The 24,020-nt window shown below is 50.4% G+C and overlaps 1 protein-coding gene across 1 annotated transcript in view; it reads left to right on the top strand.

The window, feature by feature from the left end:
- Positions 1-5,999: 5,999 nt before the first annotated feature.
- The window catches only part of GABRA3 (gamma-aminobutyric acid type A receptor subunit alpha3), a 61,307-nt gene continuing 43,286 nt past the window's right edge, over positions 6,000-24,020 (top strand). The window contains exons 1-2 of the mRNA XM_054214484.1: positions 6,000-6,103; positions 10,341-10,462. Of these exons, the coding sequence (XP_054070459.1) occupies positions 6,015-6,103; positions 10,341-10,462 (211 nt within the window). The 5' untranslated portion in view covers positions 6,000-6,014. The remainder of the gene's footprint in view (positions 6,104-10,340; positions 10,463-24,020) is intronic.

A 24,020-nucleotide genomic window follows, 5' to 3' on the forward strand; every position in this document is an offset into this window, starting at 1 on the left:
CCATCATTTCCAGGCTTCCAGAGGAACCATGTCTGGTCATTGCTGCCCCTGCGCTCCAATAAAAAGATAGTTTTATTCCAGGGGACCCTCCTTTTTAGCTGAAGTGATTGAGAACTGAAGCAAAACCTTCCCAGCGGGGATGCCGGGCAGCATGTGCATCGCCTGCGTGTATCGCTGCTGCACTGAGCGCTTGCTGGCTGCCCATCTCTGCGGAGAGCGCGCGGAGCTTTACCCAAAGGAGCGCTAGAAGAGGCATAGCAGCGATCACCACCAGGCTGGTGTGCTCACAGAGGATCAGGGACAGTTGGGCAGAGCACAGCCCATGCACTTTGGACAGTTTTGGAATCCTTGAGAGGTGACGCAGGACCTCCCCCGATGCCTGGGACCTGTTTTGCAGAGACTCCAGTGCAATGAGGAAGGGCTTTAAGGAGCTTCTTGTGCTCTGCAAGTGCATCTGACTTTGGGGGTAAATATGCAGGTGTTGTGAGGTCACCTATGGTGCTGTGCAGGTGGGTGGACGTGCTTGGCACCCACCAGATCTAGATGACCCTCTTCTCCCTGCATGGAACTGCTCGTATCTGGGCTTTTGGACAGAGGCTGCCTCTACTCCCCAGTCTGTTTTCCAGCTGGCTTCCCAGCATCGGCTCCTCGTTGCACGCCCCTCCCTGAGCTACCTGACTTGGCAAAGATGTGGAGCGGCTCCAGGTCCCAGGGGTTGTGGGCTGAGTGGGAGCTGTAAGTGCTCAGCGCTCCTTCAGCTGATGCCACTGGTGTAGGTGCGTGGTGCGTGGGCACGCTGACCCAAGGACGCTGCAGGGACACAGCATTTCTGGGTGCAGCGATGGGGCAAATAAGTCCTTTGGGCTGCCTCGTGAATGCTGCCTGCACGGTGGGACTATTGCTAAGTGAATCAGATTGTTCTCTTGGCTGTGTGTGTTCCAAGGAGGCAGTAATTTGGGAGAGATACTGATTGACTCTCCCAAATGTACCCAGGTGGGTTTATGGGCCTCTTCTGTCTTCATACCCTTTCTGATGCTTGCAGTCTCCCCCTCTCTGGGCTGTTCTCCCAGATTTTTTTTGCAAGCTTTACCTTTCAGTCTCCACCTCCGGAGCTCTATCTGTCTTTCCCTTGTCAGCAGTAAGCCTGTGCTAATCACTCTTTCCTAGGAAGGCATTTCAGAATATTTAATGGTTTCTAGAATAAGGATTTCTGAAAAGATCAGGCTTAGTATGCCGAGCCAAGAGACACCCAATGTTAACGTAGTTACTAGGGTACCTTGCTGATCTGGAAGGTACCAGCACTTTTTTTGGTTTCCCAAACCCACCTTGGTAGGAGCAGGGGCTGGAGCACGTACTGTCTTGGGGCAAAGGAAGCTTTTCCAATTCCTCATTCCAAAACTGCGCATCCAACAGGAAGGCTGTATTTCTCAGGAGTGCTGTTATGCTGTGATACTCTGGAGGTTGGACAGACTGCGTGTGTTGGAGAGGAGTGGGTATATTTATGATGCCTTTAGGTATGTGGTTATAAAGAGACCTGCCAAAATCCAGAGTGCACGGAATTGTAAACTTCAAGTATTGCTGGATTCCAGCTGCAAAGTGTTAGCAGGGCTCCTTAGAAAATCTGCATTTGATTCAGCTGTGGAGGTTACCAGCAACTGCAGAATTAGTGATGAATGCATTTGCTAACTGTGCCATTAAGAAATGAGCAATGGACAGATGGAGGAAGGAAGTGCAGAGCCGCTTTGAACGCGCACTGTCCCTATAGGCTCCATCTTGCATAGGCAGAGATGAGAACCAGAAGCTATGGGGTGACATTCTTTAACTTATGTGAAGGAATGGTCAGTCTAAGGAGTTGTACCACTCTTTTCTGAGCTGAGAAATCTTTGCATTCTGCATTTTTCTTCACAGATATTATGCAGTTTCCTTTCAGCGAGACCTAGTATGAGATCTTGTATTTTTTTTCTTCTTTAAGACTGTTACCATCCAATTAACATTCCTAAACCCTCACTTGGTTACATGCGGTTAAATGCATGTTGCCTGCATCCTCCCTCCCCTTCCCAGAGGACATGGCATCCCTGCAGGTATTCAGAACAAGACATTGACTGTTTCAGAGCCTTCCTGGGTGGGAAGTGACAGCTGAATAGCGTTTTGGTTAAGCGTCTTCTGCAAAGACAGCACCGGTTCAGGCTGGGGGAGCCCCGGTGTTACTTTTCCCTGAGGCACACTCGTGGGTGTTCCCATTCCTTTTGCCTTTGCTCGAGGCGGTGCCGTGCACCGAGGGACCCCCCTCCCACCCGCTCTGCCGCCAGCACGATATCTGTGGGGCAGGCGGTCCTCTCCGTGCGTGAGCTCTTTTGTGCTAAAATCTGAGGAGCTCAGTTACCGGGCTGTTGAAACCAGGACTGGTGTTTACAAACCTGCCAGGCCAGAAACCTTGTTAGCTGAGAGGCTACGTGGCTGGCCAGTAGTTGTTGGGCTTATAAAGGACTTGCACCGGCTGAGATTTTGTGTGCCCCTGTGGTCGGGGCTGGGCCTGGACTAGCCAAGCGTCCCAGGAAAGGGGAGAGGTGATGCTAGAAGCTGTTGTGCTGTGGTGACCACACTAGGCTCTGGCTATGGGGAGCTTGGGAAGATCCCTTAAACTGTATGACGGGTGAAACCTCCTTCTCTGCAGAAGCCTCTTTGCATCCTCCAGAGACGTGTTTCCTGCCCGGCAATAGTGCTGGAAGGGGGTTGTTCCTTCCCCTGCTCCTCTAGCACTGCCTGGCCAGCCCTGGCTCAATCTCTCAAAGCTACTAGGGTTCATCACCAGCAGTTAAAGCCCCTGCGTTAATCAGGAATGTCAACCACAATCCTCAGAACCGGGTCTGCTCCTCAATCCATCCCTAAGTGTAAAGGAGCCAAAGAACAAGGAAAATGCAGCGCAGCCTCTTCTGTCCAGCTCCCCAGGAAAAACTCAATACAAGAACCAAAGGAAAGAGGTAATAACAGTGCCAAGCTATTTTCCATGCTGTGTTGTCCTTCCCGAGTCCGTAAGTGCAGCCACCTCAAACCCGTCATCCATGTACTCTCTCACACCATTTTGGGGCATTCTCTGTGACACAAAACTGAGCTTTGGCCAGCAAAGTAATCACTTGGGCAAGTATTGAAAACTGTTTGTTCTCCCAGTATAGGTATATAGAACTGGTTCTGATGCTTAAAACGAGATTCAAGCATGTATTTAACTTTATTCCAGCAGCCCTGTTATCCTTGGCTAGCACCTTCCTCAACAGAACTATCCAAAGTAGAAAATTAACTCTTAATCTCCGTATAATATTGAAGGAAAACTGTATGAACAAGGTTTAGTGGAAATACGGTTGTTTTCAGCTTCTTGGTGCAGACAGGAATGTCTTATACACACCTGTATGGAAGGTGTGTAAGTGGCTTCTGGCTTTTGTCACTGTTCCTGACCCTATCTCTTTCTGAATTACCTTGCTGCCTCATTTTCTGGTCCTGTTTTCTTTAGCTGCTCCGTCCCACCTTTGGCGCGTGATCTCCCCAGCCCGTGGTGTCCCCAAATCTAACATAGATGGTCAAAAATGTTCTAGAGGAGACAGAACGGTTCTTGCAGGGCCAGGAGGCACCTGCTGCAAAACCAAAGGGTCCTAGTCTGTGTGGATATCCCTGGTCAAAAACCGCTAGCTGTGCAAATTCTGCCAAAACAAACCATTTATTGAAATTGGCAGTTGAATGGGAAAGTGTTGACTTGAATGAAATTTGTCAATGGTGGTGTGAGGAGGGGAGAGGGAAGGCAGAAATGTGTTGTTTTGGGTTTTTTTTTTTTCTTGCTTTTGGCTAATGTTTGAAATTGCCTTAGGAAAAAAAAAAAAAAATTAAATCCTATTGTATAATATGCAAGTTTAAGTGAAATGAAAGGGAAAAGTTGAAAGGAAATCTGTTGAGGAGCTGCTAATTGAAGGAGTTTTGAATTTGCCTTGTAAGAAACATCAACATTTTAGCTGTCCTTGTTGTGATTTGGAACGAGTCTCCCCTAACTGTTGGAATTTCCCACAGAACAGATGTTCAGCCTCTTAATTTGTGCTTCATCAGCTTGAATTTCCAAGACTGCGTGTCCCTTCTGAGCAGGAGCCAGAGGAGTCATCCCGAATCCGGGCTTGTCTCACCGGAGGTGTCGGTGTGCCCATGCCAGAAGGCTCCTGCAGCCTCCGTTAAGCGTGTTGGTGTGAAGGCTGCATTTCCCTAGGTAGCATCCTGCTTAAATAAGGCCTGAGCACACCCACAAACGCTCACACGCACAGAATCAATCCATGCACTGATATTTGCAAGGATGTTAAGTGCGCGATGGGGAGGAAGACAAAGGTAATTCGTATTTGAAGTGTGCTCTATGCAAGGCAATGCGAGGACCCAACGCTTATATTTTTTTTTTTTTTTCCTGTGCCTGCCATTAACGAGTATCTTGCCAGAACAAAAGCTCAGGTGGGTGGATAAGGACTTGTAGTGTCTGGCTTTTACCTTCTGCCTGCATGGCAGTTCATGTCCTCCTGGAGCTGTACTGAGCTAAAAAGCAAGGATCAGGCACAGCACCTAGGAAGACTGTAGGGCCAAAGTGTTATAGAGCGACCAGGGGTAGCTAAATGCGGAATGGGGGTGTAATACACGACCCAGCCTGGCCTTGTGCCCCTTCTCCTCTTCCAGTCATCCGTGGCAGGGGTAGCCAGGTACACGTCGCTGCACATACACGATACACATCGTCTCCAGGTGTTTCCATCCTGCTCTCTCTGCATGGGATTTCTGCTGGGGGTTCCTGTCTCTCATGTCCACGTGCAGAAACCCCTGCTCCTTGGTGGCACTTGCATAGCTCGTGTGCCCCCTTCATCCTGGGGCACCCTCTAGTCACTGAGAAATGCCATTCAGGTGGTGGGGTTTGGCTTTCAACCCAGCATCTCCTTCGGTGCTGGAAGGAGCCGCCTGAGGCTCTGCAGTGTTGGTGCCTGTTGAGTGGGGAAATCCAGAGGTCCCATCTGGCTGGCGACAACATCTTGTCCTGGTTTCTGCAGGCTGTGCTTGATGCGAACCTTCATTTATGGCTTTGTGGGCTCACACTGGCCGGTTGTGCGTGGTGGCCGCGGTTCTGAGCCTCTGCTGGGCTGAATCCCGTGTGTGCCAGGCATGAGGTGTCGTGTCGGGGGAGACGTCACGACAAGCTGTATTTATACAGGCTGTTGCTTGGCAGTGCTGTTCCAAGGTGCATCAACATAATGAGATACATAAAAGGGGAAGGCAGTTAAATGTGCAATAACATCACAATAAAAGTAAAACTGAGCATTAATGAAAAATCTGAGCACACTAAGTGCAGTACAGTCGAACACTCCCACTACCTTGGGCCTCAGTGCTCAAACTTAATAATAATTTCTGGCAGTGTCATTACCTGAATTAAATGAGGGCCTAACTGTCCAGAAAAAGATGTTCGGAAAAAATGGATCTTGAGACCGTGTGAGTGGTTCTGCTGTGTGGGTGTCCCCCGGGCAGCACAGGGGGAGGTGGGAGCTGCTGCGGGGGGAGGGCGATGACTGACACTTGCGGGGTGAGGAGGAGGAGGAAGCGATGGGTGGAAGAAGAAGCAGTGCGGTCATTTTGGAAGTGGAGCTATGCGCTCGCTGAAAGGTTCTGAAGTACCTGGGGAGCTGCTGGGATGTGCTGTGAACGTGGGGTGAGGGTTTGTATGTGTATGTACGTGTTTGGCTCTGACCCCGTGCTGTGACTTCCCCAGGACCAGGAGGGCTGCAGGGGATGCTGCTGCCTTTGGTCCCTTTGGGGGGTCTCTGGAGCTTCAAATACAGGACCCCAGAAGTACTCACTGCTGGCTAACATGGATGAACTGCTGGGAAAAACTGGACTAAGCGGATCACTTTCCTCCTAGTAAATAAAATCTCTTTTCTCTTCTCTCCTTCCCCTCTGTGCCCCCCCCCGGCAGGTGTTGGAGGCTTGCTTGCCGGTGGCCACGTGCTGACGCCATGGCGCTGAGGCTCCCGGGAACAGGGTCACTCTCTCTCGTTAACCTCGGAGTCCTAGTCCTGGTTTTGGCTCTCCCTGCTGATGCTGGGTAAGGTGGTGGGCACTGAGGCTGTTGGCCAAGGCTGCAGTCCTCTTGCTGTGCGTAAATATCCCGGGGCCAGTACTCGTGCGAAGTAGTCCAGGGCAAAGCACTAAAAAGTGTCTCTGCCGTGTTTGACCCTCCCCTCGTCCCTGTCCCCATGCCTTTCACCCGGGGACTGTTCAGTCCCTCGTGGCTGAGCTGACTGATTACATTAGCATTATTCGAGGTGCTCTCACTAAGGACAGTTGTCAGCATCTTTTTGCAACAAAACCAATTTTCAGTTTTGGCCTCTGCACAATTCACTCTGGGCAAGGACTTGACTTGGATGAATTTTAACCTGGAAGAGAGACTACCCCTCTTTCCCCCCCTTTAATTTTTTTAATACTCTTTTAAAGAAAAGAAAATTAAACTGCTTCAGCTGTTTGGCTGTTTATGGTATAACGACCCACGAGCGGCGTACCCTGGTCTGCTGTAGGACTAGGGGCGCTCTGGCCAGCCCTGGGCTTGCTGTCCCCCTTCTGCCTGGGTCGGCGTCCCTGGGCGTCCAGGCTCCGGCTGTCCTGGCACAGAGCACGCTGCCACCAGCCTTGACTTCCCGGCCTCTGGGAGCTGTCGGGAGAAGACGAAAGCCTGTTAGTCCGTGACAGGCTCTGCGTCCCTCCTCTGCATCCCGCTGGAGCCTCTGCTGAGGCTTGGTGAGCTCGGAGAGCCCTTCGAGGAAGGGAGGCAGAGACCCCCCCAGCACAGCCTGCCAGCCGCGGGGAGGGAGAACCTCTGCGCGGAGGGAGAGAAATGCAAATAATACATGACTTCTATAAAAAATTTAGGAAAGCCTTTAGAGTGCCAGGTACGGACACTGAAGTGCTGTCTGCTGAGTTACGAGTCCAGCCGCGATCAAGGATTTTCATGCATGAAAAAACTGTCAGTGCTGCTGCTCCTCCTTCACCCACGCACCCCCCCTGCCCCCCGCCGTTTGCCCACCTGCACGCTCCGACCCCGTCCTGCCTGCCCCGCTTTGCCTGCTTGGATCTCTCTTTGCATAAGCAAATGCATCCCGAGGGTGCCTTGACAGGTAGATGCTGACCCTCGGATTGATGTAGAGCTGCCGATCCATCGGCACAAGTTTCCTAAATTACGTACAAGGAGACCCTTGTTGGGAGGTTAGCATGCTGACGTGGCAGCCAGCTCTCCGGAGAGCATGTGCACAGGGACGGGCGGCGAGGTAATGACTTTTCCTCAAGCCTATCCTAATTAAATTTGCTGCAAACCTCTGTCCTCCCTGCCTGCAGGCTTTTAATTATTTTAAAACCATGATCCCCAATACCTCTTTGCAGTTCCTCAGAGCTCTTCACCGGGGCTTTGAGCGAGATAAATGAGACTTGTTTTTTTTTTTTTTTTTACGCTTGGCTAAAGGGCAGCTTTAGCTCTATGTTAAGGTTAGGTGAGCCAGCCTGGACCTCGGCTGGACGGGGGAATTAGCCCAAATCGGGTGCCAGGCGGAGGTGCTGCTGGCTCTCCCCTGCCCGCGCCGCTCTTTCTCCGGCGCCTCCCGAGTGAATCCCATGCTGCTCGCATCGAAGTCGAAACCTCAAATGTCAGGCTAAGTAAAACGGCTTTGAAATTTGTAAATTCTTTTCTTCCCCGCGCACCCCGCCCATCACCGCTGAGCCTCCGCCAGGAGTTCCTTCACAAAAATCTGTCCTCTCACTCTTTATATTACGGGTAATTTTTAAAGATAGCTTATAAAACATTAATGAATGAGCTTTCATGAGCATGCTAGCTATTCATAAGTTATAGATGGTTATATACCCATCAGCAGACACTGGTACAGATTGCTTTTAACCGTGACATCTATTGAAAGCTGGTGCAATTGAAACCTCACTAATTACAGTAGGCATTTGTTAAATTCCTCAAAATTCTGCTTACCTGCAGGGAGTTCAGATATTTCAAATTTTTCAAGTCCAGATGAAAAGCCAAAGCCGGTGTTTTGATTCGAGTGGGAAGTCTTGAAAGCTGTGATGCAGTTTGCAATATCAGCTGTGTTTTGATGTTTCGGATCTGACAGGTTGCATCAGGGCTGGGACGGGTGTTTTCTCGGCCGTGCCTCATCGCCCATGCCCCACAGGAACTGCAGTTTAAGCACTTTATTACCCTCATCGGGCTCTTGTAGGCTGAGCTTCCTGGCTTGACCACTTCTCTCATGATAGCAGGTACTGGTTTGCTAAAAACCAGAGGCCAAGCGACCTTGTGAGAGGTGGGATCCGACAATCACTGGAGAAGCGAACCTCAAACACTTGAAATGCAATTTCCCGGAGTGTTTGGTCATTGGTGCCGATGCAAATTAATGTCAAAATTGCCCAAAATGGAATATTTCAATTAGCTGCAGCATGCCGAATAGTATTGATTCAGCCTGACTCTAAAAATACCCGTACCCTGCTCTCAATTTTTTCTCTTTTGCTGGAGAATGCTTTTTGGTCTTTTATCTTACGGAAGCTGGGTTTTCTGTTGGGATAACATTTTGATACAAAACGCCAAGCCAGCTCCACTACTTGTCACCCTACTGACCCTTCACAGAGTATTTACAAATGGACCAGCAGTGTCAGGGGAAACTAGTCTAACCAGATGGGATGCAGCAGGATTAAGCTTTGAACTCCTTAAATGATGCTCCTCTTTCTGGGTTGGTTTTTTGGTTGTTTTTTTTTTTTTTTTTTTTTACCCAATTACTTCTTGATGCATGCTTAAACCAGTGGCTGCACACATCAACTGGAGCAAGAGAAAATGAGGCTGGGGAAGAGAAGGAAATGGGCAGAAGTCTTAGAAAGCAGCAATTGAAGGGCTTCTGTTCCACTAGCTGTGGGACCCTACTTTGGAGTGGGACATCTACTTCATAAATGCCCTCCCTGGTAACTGCACCCAGGTCGTGCACCACCAGTGTCTCTCTAGTTTGCTGCATTCATGGTCTCTACCTGGGCACTGCTCCCCAGTCACTTCTCTCTCTGGTTAGTGGCACGGCCCTGATTTGCCTGTTGGGGCTGCCCCGCTCCCGAGGGGCTCCTTGTGCCACTGCTGAGGATCCCTCTTCTCCAGCAGCCTTTTCTCCCCCTGCCTGGGATGGCTCAGCCATCCTGCTGCCTGGCTGTGCCTCTGCATCTCTTTTTTTTTTTTTTTTTTTTGGCCTCATTGGTGTCTCTCTTATTTCCTCTTCCATTTTCCTTGCAATCTCTGCATCTCAATAGATTTTTCTTTTGGTCTTCTGTTACTTAATCTTCTGCCTTTCCATCTGTTTTGGTCCTAATGGCTGTTTCTGCTGGGGAAAGCTGCGCTTGGAGCCACAGCACCGGTACTCTGTGGTGTCTGAAATCTCTTTTAGAGATAGCCAGTTTCAGAAGGACTCGCAGGCTCCCTTTCTGTTGACTGAAAGGGAGACACAAAATGCAAATGTATTATTTGAGCCCCTTGGGCTTGCAAAACTGCATTGAAGATTTTGTTTGGTGAGATGAGCTTTGTTTGAGAAATTTACTACTTCTTTTATTTCACCTGGGGCAGAAAATGACCGGAGGAAATCATCTTATTTGGGGGCTTCCAGGCTTCTTGCGTTAAGCAGAGATAGGAATGTGAAAACTCATTTGGTTTTATAAACAGGGAAAGTTCAACAAACCGCAGAAATGGTTCGCGAAGAGTTTTAATGATGGACTCAGGCTTCAAGCCTGCTTTACTGAATTCCTACTTTTCTGCCTCCCTTCCCTCTTCCCAGAAGCAGAGGACTTGGAAATGGCTCGATATGGTAAATAACTGGCATCCTTTCTTCCATGCTGTCTATAAGGAGATACTGGAGCTTGAGTAACTGAGGTTCCCACAGCCTCTGTTCATCAAATGTCCTTTGTTAGGGGCAGGCGAGGGATGCTGGGCATGTTGGCTTCATGGAAAACAGGGCTCCTAAACTGCTACCCGTGGTGCCCCTGAGCGTGGGGAGGAGGGGGCAGTGGGGAAGCTTCAGCTTCCACAGTGAGGGCCGTGGTGGCAGAGGCCAGAGGGGAGTTGATTCGAGATGCCCTGTGGGGAGTCCTGCAAGCACATCACCTTATCGACAGACGTGCCCCATCCTGCAGCTCTGGGCCCAGCGCAGCACAGGCTGGAGCGTGAGCCGACATCCCTTCATTTCTAATAACTGTTCAGAGCACATAAAGAGTAGGTCTCTCTTCTGATGATGTTTTTTTCCTCTTTTTTCCCTCCCGCATGCCAGGCTTTCTCAGAAGCACGTTTCAGACGTTGTGGATGACAGCAAAGATAACATCACCATTTTTACCCGCATCCTGGACAGGCTGTTGGATGGATACGATAACCGCCTGAGACCTGGACTTGGAGGTCAGTTGGGTGGAGAGATGGTGTTTTCCACAGCTGTGTAGCTTTGGAAATGAGAGGTTGCACAGATGACTTGTTAGTGAGTCTGGAGCTGTCGGGAGGAGGGGCTGGTTCAGCCGCAGAGTCAGTCTGCTGCTGGTTTCCCCCTTTTTGCGTCTGTGCTATCTTGTTGTTTGATACCTGGTGAGATGAGAGGTGCAAGTCTCTCTGACTGCTGTGTTCTTCTATGACATTACATTGATAGGCCTGTAGATGGAGCAAACATGATTAAACTTATTTCTGCTACTTTTATAGGCGTTAGCGTTTCAGAAATGATGATGCTACCAGTTCGCAGGACCTTCAGCTCCTGCTGGTGTTGCTTTTTAGTCAGTGGGCTTTGCAGAGCCTCTATCTTGACGACATCTCAGTTATTTCCTATGTAGCTGTCACCTGGCAAGCTCTTCTCTGTGTCTGGGCCCCGGGCGCTCAGCCGGGCTCTGCTGGCTCCTGAGCTGCTTTTAATACCACCGCCACTGTAGCTACTGCTGCCGAGTTTCCCTCCAAGTACCTACAGGTATTTAGGGTGCTTTAGAAAGCAAAACCATGGTGGTCACCTTCCCTCCCAATGCTTATGGTGATGTAAGGAGGCAGAAGCAATGGGGAGATGTGTGGGGAAGACCGGCGCGCGTTTTCTTGGTGAGATGAGGGAGACATGGGCCTGTGTGGTTTCTTGGTGCGTTGTTGCCAAGGGGCATTGCTCTGTCAGAGAAGGTGACTCCTCTCAGGTGCTGGCAGCTGCATGCTATGGGGGCTACCAAGGTGATGTCCCTGCACTGCTCGGAGGCTCAGCTGCAAAGGTGTGCTGCTGGACCATGATTCCCACCCAAAGCTGGAGTCACCACGTGTTGCCCGGTTCCTTGAAGGTCCCACTGCCAAGGGAGGTTGGGGATGAGCTTTCCTGAGCTCTTGCATGCTGATGGGGGGCTCTGGTGATATAATGCTAGCCTGGAATTGCACCGTCCGTTCCTCAGAGTAGCTTCATTGTCTCTTCCACCTCTGTGCCATGGCCTTCTGCCCTGCACCTGTCCAGGAGGACTTTGATCTCAAGCAGAGCCTGTGCAAAATCTGGGGAAGAGGGGTTTCTCCACTGAGCATCATCGAATGGTTTGGGTTGGAAGGGACCTTAAAGACCATCCAGTTCCATCCCCCTGCCCTGGGCAGGGACACCTCCCGTTAGACCAGGTTGCTCAGAGCCCCGTCCAGCCTGGTCTTGGCATCCTCACCTCTGATGGGCTGCCGTGCTGCAGGGCCCGGACAGGAAAGGGTTACTCTGTCTGCATAAGCCATCCATCAGCTTTATTGCTTTTGTTGCTTGTTTCTTTCCCCCAGAATTAACTGCGGTCCCACTAATAGCTTTGCTTCCTCAAGTCTCCCCGATGGCTGTATTGATTTAACTGAAACGAGTTCTGAAAGGGGACTGAGGGGGCATTTATGTTCACTGTAGGCTTGGTTGCAGACAACCCCGTGCAAAGTATTAACAAGAGGACTCCCAGGAGCCCCTTGCTGGGGAAGTTAAAACCTTTCTTGGAACATCTCTGCTCTGTTGCTTTAGATCCTTTAATAACGTGCTTAACATAATAAATTGCTTGTGCCTGAACCAGACATTGCATGTTTAAAGACTGCCTTCACCTCTGATTTCCCCTTGTGGAGCACTCTCACAGACCCAGATGGGAGGTTTTGACAAGGGCTACAGGTTTTGGGGGCTCTTGGCTGGCAATGAAGCTGTGTGTGTGTATGGGGCAGCCTGTCGGACCTGTTTTCCCCAAGTCTGGGCTTTTATTCCTTGGAGGTCTGTCAGGGCCACTATCAGGGAGAGCGTTAGAGGGAAAGACCTTTCCCACCGCGGCTGGTGGGCAGAGAAGCAGAAACGGTCCTGCTGCAGACTCCAGACTTGGGGGTTAGCCGAATAGCCTGGGGTGATAGTCATCGAGAGGTGGGCTCCTGCTGTCCAAGGCTATGTGAGACCTGTAAAAGGGATTGCTTTGCTTCAAATTAGCAGCTGTGCTGCCGGGTGATTCGGTGACTTACGAGGTACATTGCTTTTCCTGTGAGACAGCACTGGGCAGTCCCTCTAGACCCAGCTCTGGCTCTTCCCGTTTCCCTCAGGAATATCTTCCGCTTGCTGTTCTGAAGATGTCAGGTGAGAGCACCCATTAGTACCGTGCAGTCTTGCTTTGGCATCCGTGGAAAGGGCAGACTTGGAGGTACTGTGCCCACGCACAAGCTAATGGAAAGATGGATTCGCCTAAATTGTGGGTAACTGGGAAGCAGGACATGGAGGCTCCTTTCTTGGCTGTGGCTTCCCTGCTCTGTATCCCCCTGAAAACGCTGGGCTGGGATACGAAGGGCTGCGCGGGGTGCAGGGCTGCAGCACCTCGCGGGGCTGTGTGTGCCCGGGCGACTGTGCCCCACGTTTGGCAGAGCCATTTCCTTGTGTGCCGGGAACCGAGCAATGTTTGTTTAGGCTTTGGGAAAAGAGACCGTGTAAGCAACAGAGTGTTGATGTGGCGACTTCTCCCCTCAAGATAGCCTCTTTGTATTTATTTTCTTATCCCCTCTGTTTTCACCATCTGCTGCCACCCACTCTAATAGCTCCCATGCCAGAGCTCCTCTTCCTACCAGGATGCTGCAGACACAGACTGAAGCAAACCAGCGCTGAGGCTGCTCAGGAGTGCCCGATGCAGAGCTGGGCTCCAGGAGAGGGTGGTCCTGTGCCTTGATGCTGCTCCGGCCCCCAGGAGGTGGCTCAGGACATCCTCTCCAGCGAGAAGTCCTTGCAGTCTTATTGGCAAGTAGAGGTTTGCGAGTGTACTGCAGGCTAGCTTAGAAGAGGAAAGGTGTAGGGGGGAAGGTGGCCATCAGCCCCCTCCTTCTGTATGAACGCCCCATAGCACCAGGGACATGCCCAGTGGTGTCACAGAGAAGTCTTCTTCGGCTGGTAGGAGGTTCCTCCCTGTCTCTGCCAGGTGAGCTGGGGCTGGCTTGCTCTTAGGGACAGAGCTGAGTCTTGTTTGGCCCCATGACCACTGAAATACAACTCTAGGCTTGGGGAAGGGGACTAGTTGCATGACTAGATCATGTTATAGGACTCAGAATGGGGGAGGAGAGGAAGGAACTGTCAGCAGATAACCTGTGTTTCCCCTGGGAAAACACAGGGCAGATTGGTTATTAAGTCAGAAGAGGAACAGAAATGGACCCCGAGGGGATGGAGACATCTGTTGTCACGGCCAACCTTGTAGGATAAGAAAAATCTCCCACTGAGAGAGTTTCTATGGCCAGCGCTGGCCTCCGCTCCTGGTCTGGAGCTGTGCAATCACACAGATCCTCTGCCCAGCCCCGTGGGGGCCGCAGTGAGGGGCATTTATTTATAGCTCTCAAATTCTCTTTGCCGGGGCTCCCTGCAGCGCTGGGAGTCTGTGTACTGGGTGGTAGGAGAAAGCCTGCACTCCAGAAGACTTTTGGCCTTTTCCAGAGGATGCCAAGGAGGAAAAGATTTTGCCCCAAGGAAGAGAAGGAAAAGAGTAGGCAAACAGCCCTAAAAGATGGGCTGCAAAGTTTCTAGATAAGCCAGTTTCTATTAAAAAGTAATTTGTACCACGTTAAGCAGCTAGGCTAGGATCAATCCGTGTTATCCTTCCTGGATGCAGCATCACTTACAAGGCTCACGGTATTTCCTTGAAGCTTTTACCACGTGTCTCCGGAGTCCCTAAATGGCTGACGTGGCCCCGCTGAGGGACCAGTGGCTGGCGTAGCATCCTGCTGGTCTGTGTCTGCATGACGTGCTTCTGGACAGCGGAGGGTTAGAAGCCTACTGAACGTTTCAGAGCATGGGGTTTACTGGGACGAGCAGACACAGGCAGCTGGGTTAAAGCAATGCAGTTCCCTAGGCAGCACAGGGCCCCTTTGGTTTCTTCTTCCTCGGGGCCAGGGCATGGCACCCGTTCCTCGTCACGGAATCACGGAATCTTCAGAGTTGGAAGGGATCTCTAGAGATCATCTAGTCCAACTCCCCTGCTAGAGCAAGATTGCCTAAACCACATCCCTCAGGGCTGCATCCAGGCGGGTCTTGAAAATCTCCAGAGAAGGGGACTCCACAACCTGCCTGGGCAGCCTGTTCCAGTGCTCTGTCACCCTCACCGTAAAGAAGTTTTTCCGTGTATTTGAATGGAACTTCCTATGTTCCAGCTTGTGCCCATTGCCCCTCGTCCTGTCACTGGGAACCATTGAAAAGAGCCTGGCTCCGTCCTCCTTAAACCCACTCTTTAGATACTTGTAAACATTAATCAGGTCCCCCCTCAACCTTCTCTTCTCCAGGCTAAAGAGTCCCAGCTCTTTCAGCCTTTCCTCATGAGGGAGATGCTCCAGTCCGATAATCATCTTGGTTGCCCTTTGCTGGACTCGCTCCAGTAGTTCCCTGTCCCTCTTGAACTGGGGAGCCCAAAACTGGACACAGTACTCCAGTTGTGGCCTCACCAGTGCAGAGTAGAGGGGGAGAATGACCTCCCTCGACCTACTGGCCACAGTCTTCCCTATGCAGCCCAGGATGCCATTGGCCTTCTTGGCGACAAGGGCACACTGCTGGCTCATGGATAATTTGCTGTCTACCAGGACCCCCAGGTCCTTCTCCTCAGACCTGCTTCCCAGCATGTCCGCCCCTAACCTATACTGGTGCTTGGGTTGGGTCCTCAGGGTTGGCAGCGAGTGGGTCCCATCCAGGTGGAGGGGAAGCCCCAGTTTGTACCTTCACAACTGGGTATGTCCAGAGAGTGAGGGCAACCCAGGCTGGTGGCTGCCTCCTCTTCCTCATCCCCGCTGGGCTGCTCTTTGTGGCTTGGTGTCAGCATCTCCCTGCTCACGTTGGGCTCAGCGCAGGTGCCCTTGGGCTCGAGCAGGTTTTGGTGTTGTCAGGCTCTGCTGCTCGCAACAGGACTCAAATCAGGGATGCCCGACATGGGCCTACGGTGCCTTTTATCTGGCCTTACTATGTCAGCTCTGCCCTGCTAATGGTTTTGATCTGTAGCCACCTGTTAATATTTATCCTGCTGATGTATTCCCTTTATTCTTTTGTAAGCGAAGCGCAACTCGGTTGGAGTTTTGCCTGTCTCTTCTTTCTGCGGCGCAGTTTTTCTTCTTGCGTTTTTAATGATGGTGGGGTTTGGCAGGATGGCTTCTGAGCAAGCAAAAAACCACCTGTATCCCTGTCTCGCCACCTGTGTTTCATTGATTGAAATGCTGATGGCCAAGCGCTTTTGGACTTAGGTTCAGAGCGTCTCCCTTTATGTTCATTAGCATCTCATTCCTGTGAGATACTTGGTGTGTTACACCTCACTGCATCTGTCATTTTGTCCTGACCTCCTGCAGGTAAGGGCTTGTCTTGTTATTATGTGAGCATTAAGGCAGAGGGACTGAAATAGTCAGAATAATTAAATTATAGAACTACCTTCTCTCAAAAAGCACAGTGCTCTTCAAGCTGAAGCAGCGAGGGCTTATCTGCCTGGCAAGATCTGTGAAGAAATCTGTTTGGGGTGGGAGTAACCTCTAGTAGTAGTAGAAATCGTTAAACTGCCCAGATTGAAGTTTGGAGAATTTTTATTTCCTAAAATCTGCGTGAAATGTTGAAATTGTCCTTTTCTTCGGCGGATCGGTTGCGAAGCCCCGGGGAAGGGACCCTGGCGAGCTCTTTGGGTGGGTGTGAAGCCGCAGCAGCCCGGCTTTCGTGTGCCAGAAGCATCGGGCACTGCCCGCCGCTGCGGGGACACCGGAGGGGTGGTGGCAGCGGTGTGTCCATTGCAGAGCTGGTCCCCAGGTGTCCAGGGAGGCTGAGCTCGGTCTGGCCTTGAGCTCTTCTGCAGTTTTTTCACCTGTGTGTGATGAAGCTGCCAGCAGTTTGTCATAAACATTATCAAGATCTACTGTTTGTGCAAGAGAAACATTAGATGACAAACCCAGTGGTCCTTTGTGGTTTGTTATGATTTCCAGAGTTCCAGGACTGTGTTTAATCTGTTTTTCCGTCTTAACGTTCCACCTCTCCCAACTTCTTATCTCTTCTCTCTGATCTGACTTCGTGCCTTGTATTGATTACACCAGGGAGGAATTTGATCCTTTCTTAGGAAAAAAAAAAAAAATCCATGTCTTGTCTCAGATTTTTGGCTTTGTCTGAGATTCCTTGATGAGTTTTGATTTGAAGCTGAGGCGTTGCTTGAATAGTGCTTTCTTCTGTTTACCTTTCTGGGCAATGGGGACCCTGCTCTGTCTCGTCAAACTTCTGAAGTTAAGATCTATGAACAAATTAAAAAAAATAAAAAAAATGAAAAGGTTGACTTCCCCTTGGGTGCAGCTCTCCAAAGGCAGCTTTGTCGTGGATTTGCAGAGCCCCGATGCTCTCCTCTCTCACGCAGAAATCCCAGTTGTGCTGCTGTTTAAACCCCCGGCGTACATGGAAAGGGAGCTCCGTGTGAAAAGGCAGCCACACATCAGAAGGCAAGTGAGCAATCCGGGCTTGACAGCTATGCCTAAGGGTGAAAGTCTTCTCTTAAATAAGTTATGAATTTGCTTAGGGCAACAAGCCCATATCAAAGCCTCAGGGATATCACAAACACTCCGGAGGGGTCAGAAACCCATTGTGAAAAGAGATTCGGAGCTTTTGAAATGGCACCTGGGCTTCAGGTCAGCACCGTGTCCTTTGGGGGTTCCTCGCAGCTGCCTGTCCCCCTGCGGTGCCGTGGGAGGGAGTGGGCCACCACGGCGGGTTCCTCCCCAGCCACCCTCTCCATGGGGCAGTCGTGTGGCCAAAGCCAGTCATCAGCGACAAGGCTGTCCTTGGGCTTTCCTGGGCTCTCCAGAGGGGCTGCAACCAAGCCCCCAGGCTGCCAGGGATGTGGAGGAGGTGATGTTCCTCATGCTACTTTGGATGCCTTTTTTTAGATGGTGCCTTCATTTGCTGCGCGCGGTTCCAATGGGGACCGTGCCCCAAGCTGCTGAGCCCTCCGCGTAACCATGCACGTGGGCAAGAAGTAAGATTTTTCCCAAAGGGCGAGAAATTCTTACCCCAGTAATTTGTACTGGAGCCCCATCTTGGAGCCTCAGCGCTGGGTGAGAGACCTGCAGTGCACCAGCGCGAATGTCAGATCCCTGCCCGAGGGGAAGCTGGTGGGTGTGTGCTGGAGACGGGACGACGCTATTTCTTTATAATGACTTTGGAAGGGAGGGGAGCTGATGTCGAAGCATGTTGAACATGCGTTAGATGGCTTTAAGAACATTAGTTGATGATGTTATGGGTGGCTATAAACTGCTTGCAAGGATGTCTTTATTGATCTGTTGGACTATGGCAGCTACTCGTTTATTAGAGGTTCCATTCATTTAGTCCCGTGTAAAGGATTTATAATGTGTCTTTGATATGGATTGTGAAATAAGATTTTTTTATTTATTTTTTTTTTATTAGGTATTATAGAGCTTAAAAACAACTTTATTTGGTATATTCTGGGAAGCTGGTGGTGAAACAACCGGTCAAATATTGAGGAAACAGCAGTTATTTTATTTGTTGAGCTAGAGGATAAAATGTTTGCAGCAGTTCGTGTACCTATACAAAGGCACTGATTATGTCTGATGAGGCGAAGTCATTGATCGTGTTGGTGGTGAATTTCAGCCCAGTTCCATCTGGAAGAAATAATCAAATCACACCTACCCGGGCCCCCTGCGGTGGGGGGATTAATGCTGCTGATTCAGACCTGTTAGCTTATTAATGCCGGTTCATTTATTTAAAGGTTATTGTTTTGATTAAATAAAAGTATTAATATAAAAATAAAAGCATTCGCGAGGCTCTGGAAGAGGCTTTGGGGAGTGAGTTGCTGCAAGACTATGAGGCTAAAACTGTGCGGGGTCCCTTAACCAAACACCGTTAAAAGTCAGAGTGAAATTCTCACCCTCTTGCAGTAAATAGCAAAACTCTCACAGAGTCTGGTGGGGCAGGAATTGCCTGTAATGATTTCTTTGTCTATGCGTACTAACCTGTAGCTTACTTAAAAAACAAAAAAAAACCAGACAAAATGAAAAAAAAAAAACCACACACAAAAAAAACCCGCCAAAAACCAAAAAAACCCCAAAACCTTCCTCTGAAGGACATACAGCTAATGTTTATTTAAAAAAAAAAAAAAAAGTCTTTGTGGAGTGCTGGCAATTGTAAGCATAAAGTATAGCCTAGAGAGAGTTTTTAATCTGCAATTTGCATTGTGAGAAAAGGACAGCCCGTTCCCTTTACCTTCTAGAAGAACATAATTCAAACAAAAGTGAGGCGAACAACAGGCATGGAAAAAGCATATGATTTTTTTCTTCCCCCCCCCCCCCCAACCCTGCTGGAAAATCATATTGATGACCAAGTTCAGACTGAATCAGTGGATGGAATGATTCATGAGCGGAGCGAAATAAATTGCGTCTGAAAATTCAAGACACTATTGCAACCTTGCGAAAGTCATTTCGGATGCTTTTTTTTTTTTTTTTTTTTGGAAGGACCATTTCTGATACAAGAAACTTTGTCAAGGAAAGGATCTTTTTCCTTTGAGCAGCCTGGTCTAGTGGGAGGTGTCCTTGCCCACGGCAGGGGGCTTGGAACGAGGTGATCTGTAAGGTCCCTTCCAACCCAAACCATTCTGTGATTCTATGATCTGATGACCGTAAAAAAACCACAAACCAAACTGAAAAAAACCCAAAACAAACCAAACCCAAAAACCAAACCAAACCAAAACCAAAACCCAAACAAACAAAACAAACCCCACAGCAGTTTACAAAGGGGAAGGGGGCAGAGGCTCTGCACAAAGCTTACTGCACCCATCTGAATTCTCGCCGAGGAAGCTGGTTCTATCCCTACAGGCCAGACCAGCTTTTTGCGGTCCTGCATTCCTCCTTACTCACCTGAAGGCCCGTCTCCCGGAGAGCTGTGAATGTCCCTTCAGCCAGTTAAGGCCACTGTCCTGCAAAAAATGAAGGTGCAAACCCTTCTTTCCACAAGTTGCGTTTTCTGTGAAGGGTCTGTGCGCACGTGGGAATTGAATCGCAGGCTTTTGTGCTTGGAAGGTTAGAGCTCTTCCCTTCGGAGGGATGCACCTGGTCTCGCCTGAGAATTTGAAAAAGCCTTTTCCTAGAAAAAGCCCCTGTCTGCTTGTGTGAGGAAGGGTTAAAGAACAAAAGCATGAAATCTCCTTTCTTCTTTCCTGATCAATCTAGCCATCGTTGTGAGAGAAGCTTTCTGATAGCTTCTCTTTGTCATGTAACATTAATACCATTAAGTCCACTTTGGCAAGGAAAGCGACGTATAATTAATTTGCAAATCAGGAAAGTGGATGTGATTTTTATACAAAAGAGAAGGTCTTTAACTGCAGGAGGCATTGTGTGGCCATGGCTGTACTGCAGATGGGACCTCTCCTCTCCAGCCGGGCAGGGGTCCCTCCTGGAGCGTCGCCCTCCCCGTGTGCCCCCCTCTGCGCACACACCTGCGGGGGCTCCCAGTTTGCTGCCAGCCAGAAAAGGGACCGAATCTAACAAATAAGTGGGGAACTAAGCGGGGCTGGAGGCGGGGGGGGGGGGTGGTTAGGGGTATACAAGTGCCTCTGAATACCTGCGGAGCAAGTTGGTTGAGGCAGGTGAAAGAATCTATCCATTGTTCTTTTTTTTTTTTTTTTTTTTTTTAGGAATCATTAGCTCTATTCAAATTATTAGTATTATTTTGATGCAGAATGCATTAAAAAGGGGAAAATAATAATAAAAAAAACCAAACCAAAACAACAACCCTATCCGAACTGATTTGTTCCCAGAAAGATGTTTAATTTTGTATGTATAATTGAAAGGGGCTAAATATAGCAGTATTAATATTTATGGGCCTTATGTTGGAGTCAATACAAGACTTGCTGTTCAAGGCAATTAAGCTTTACCTTTTCACATCTAGGATTTCAGCGTTTGGAGATGACATTAGTTGTGTGACCTGCATCCAAGAGAGGAAAAAAACCTAAAAGCATGCCATTATCTCTCGAATACGATACCCTGTATTTAATGCTGTTTGCTGACAGGCAGTTTGTTTCCAGCAAGGGTGATCTCTCAGAAGCAGGACTAGTGTTTTAAGGCGGGGGGGGGGGGGGAATCGGAGAAATCCGTAGGCTCAGAGGCTGGCGGGAGAACCGTCCCCGCGGCCGACGCTGTGTTTTGGGAGGCACTGAGCGACTAGGCTATCTCACGGCGTCGGAAAGCAGCCATTGCCCACCTCTGCCGCATCGGTGGCTGCGGGGGATGAGGGGCAAATGGTTGTGGTGGCGCTTCACGGACTCCATTCGTCTTCACGCCACCTCCACCCTGGAGCTGGGACATGGGAAACGCGGAGGCGCGTGGGGCAGGGAGGGCTGTTTGCACCCTGCTCCCGGGCTGGGGCTCTCTGTGCGTGTCTGCAGGGCTAGTCACAACCTTCATGTCATTAAAGCACGGGGAAAGCAAATCCTGTCCGGAGATCCGAGCCGCTGTAGGGAGCGTGTGCGCGGGGAATTAGGTCGAGGCTGTAACGATGAAAACAAGTCAGTTTGCGTTAATAACAAAGGCGAAATGATGATGCGCTTGATTTCTAAAGCATTGCCTTTCAAGGGAAGGGTATCACTAGGATAACATGACAAGAGTCCTGGCAGTGGTTGAATTGCCCTGCATTGCCGCTTTTTGGAAGCTGCAGCTCCTCACTGCTCCAGTTAACAAAGAAGCTGTTAGACGCTGTAAAATCTCTCACTGATAAGGACTGTCTGAATCCTGCCTTTCTACTAAATTTGATCAACGTGTCAGATTTTTTTTTTTTCTTTCTTTCTTCTGTCTGGACTCTAATAACTGCCTTTGGGGAGGAGGAGTGCCGTCAGGAGCCTGATTGGGAAGCGAGGGGTGAAGCTGCCCTCCCCGGGGCAGACGCTCACAGCCGGGGCTGTGGATGGAGGGTGGTTTGGGGTGAGCACCAAGCTCGCCTCTTTTCCTGGGACTCATGCGCCCCACAAATTTTGAAGCTTTGTGGGGGTGTGTTCCGGTTCTTTCCCTGGTGCGGTGTATATTTTGGTAGCTGGAAGCCTTTTAACCTCCTTCAATAAGCATCGGGGGAATGCGTTTTCCAATGGCTTTCATTAGCTTTTGCTGTTGGAGCACAATAGCTGCTTAAACAGGGAGGGAAAAGCGGAAATCAAATGGCACACCCGCGGAGGGAGAAATGGTGGCCACGGTCTTAGTGCTTGGAAATGAGTTTTCAACTCCCAAATGTCCCTTCCCAATTCAGCCTTGGCCCTGGGGATTCGCAGCAGGAGACGCTGACCCCAGCAGACCCATGTTACCGAGTACGGATGACAACATCCTGGCGGAAAGGTGTTGGCTTGATAGCAAAGGATTGTTCCTTGGGGTGCCATAGAGCGAGCACAGGGCTGAGTCCCACCTCGTCTCTGCTCCCGAGCAAGGGCAAGCCAAGCTATATATTAAGGAACGAGGAAATTGCACTGGTTAAATTTGAAAAACTCATTTAGCTAAAGCAGAACAAGCCCCCATGAATATTTATCTGATGTTATGGAAGCATGTGGACTCCCACCTACTTTATTAAATTGATTTTCAATAAAAATGCCAGTGGAAGACGTTTGATTAATGGCTGGTGGGACAAGTACAATTAACGCGAAGTCTGGAGTCAGCAAGAAGTGTCCCCTGAGCCCGTGTGTCCCTGCTGGCGGCTGGGCTAAGAAAATGTTTCTAAACTTCTCTGAGGTACAACAGAGATGTTTATCCGTGTGGTTTCCACAATGGGGTGAAGAGGAGCCGCTGTTTTGCTGCTGTTTGGCTGGTGCGTGGTTTTGCTGGCGGCCGATGTCCTGACCTTGGAGCCGGTGTGTGGCTTTTGGCTCCCGGCGCTCTGCCTTTTCCTCTGTTTCTCACACCCCTCCGAGCCGGCTGCACCTGAGAATTAAGCACAGAAGTAAGCTTCAGCGCTCATGTCAGGTTTGAGCGAGGCTCCCTGGGCCTTTGCGTTTAAACATGCCTGGGATTAGCTCCATCAGCCTCCGGATCCGCTCAGCTCCTACCAATTTACCTGCTTGGATTTGTCTCCTGAAGGAAGGCAATTTGAAGCTGTAAACGTTACAGCTCTATTAGAGACCGCCGGTGCCGTGCCCCGTCGGGACCCCTGCCAGGGCTGGCGCCGCCTCTTCCCGATGAGCTGTCGGGAGCTGGGGTGGGAGATGCTGAGCGTGGTGCAAGTTGAGGGTTGTGGGGGTACCCGGGGTCCTGCTGAGCCCCCAGGGAGCCTGGTAATCCCTGTGGGGTGAGGGGGGTCTCCCCATCCCTGGAGGGCAGTGGGGCTGGGGGCTGCCTGCGCAGCCTGAAATAGAAACTCTCCTGGGGGTGGGTCTTGCGAAAAAAATCTTTGGAAACTGCTGTGGGTGGGATGTCACATCTCATGTTTTCTGCAGGGGGGTTCTGAGCCAGGGGCGTGGGTTTTTCGGGTGCGATGGTTAGGCGAGGACCGCGCGGGAGCAGAGCCGGGTGGCGTGTCTCGGCCCGGCAGGGAAGGCGGTGTGTTAGGCAGGGCGGTGGGTCCATCTCGGCGTCCCCCAGCTCCGCGCCCACGGAGCCCAGAGAGGTACCTCAACGCTGCGAACCCCGGCGAGAGGGATGACCAAGTGGCACCAGATAACCAAGGCGCCGGGGCACAAATCCTTCCCCAGCCAATGCGGGAGCCCCGTGCTGCACTGGGGAGCAGGATCAGCGCTCTCATATGTTCCCCCCTTCCTGGAGGGCACGTGGAGCCCAGCGGGCCGCGGCGAGATGGCACAGGGAGAGCTGCCGGGGGCAGAGATGGTGCAGATGCTCCGGATGCTGTGCCCGCCGAGGCTGAGAAGCTCTTGTAGCGGTCTCTATTTTGCAGTACTTTGTTTTTTTCTCTATAAGCAAACGTCTAATGAGGCCGGTGATGGCTCTCTGCCCGCGGGAGAGGAGGGGGTCCCCGGGCAGCCCCCGTGTCTGCAGGCAGTGAGCGGGTGAAGAGATTTTCAGCGTACGCCGGGCTGATTCCCCTGCTGCGCTCGCGTTACTGGGGAGCTGGGCTGAGACTGGGCACAGGGGAGAGCGGGGGGAACAGAAAGGAATAAAATAAAAAAAAGAAAAAAAAAAAAAAAAAAGGGAGAGGGTGCTGGCTAATATGTACGTGGCAGAAAAAGAGGGGAGAGTTCTAGTTGAAAACAAGCTGAGAAAAGGCAGATTGGCAGCCAGCATATTTCTGGAGACAGCTTTCTCCTCCGTAGGCTGTGAGTCGCCTAAGAAACGTGTCAATAAAGCACGCTGGCAGGCACTGTCTCTAATAAATATATATTTAAGAGAGACATTTCTTCAGAACTTCTGCTAGGAGATGTCTAATTCTGAAGGGATGGCATGAAAAATGGCATCCCCAGTGGAAGCAGAGAGTTGCCATGGGAACTGGAACGCTTTGAATGCACGTCGCTAAAACAAGAAAACATTATCCCTAGCAAAGGAAATT

The sequence above is a fragment of the Rissa tridactyla genome, chromosome 9 (assembly GCF_028500815.1).
Source record: "Rissa tridactyla isolate bRisTri1 chromosome 9, bRisTri1.patW.cur.20221130, whole genome shotgun sequence".
In the NCBI taxonomy this organism is placed as follows: Eukaryota; Metazoa; Chordata; class Aves; order Charadriiformes; family Laridae; genus Rissa; species Rissa tridactyla.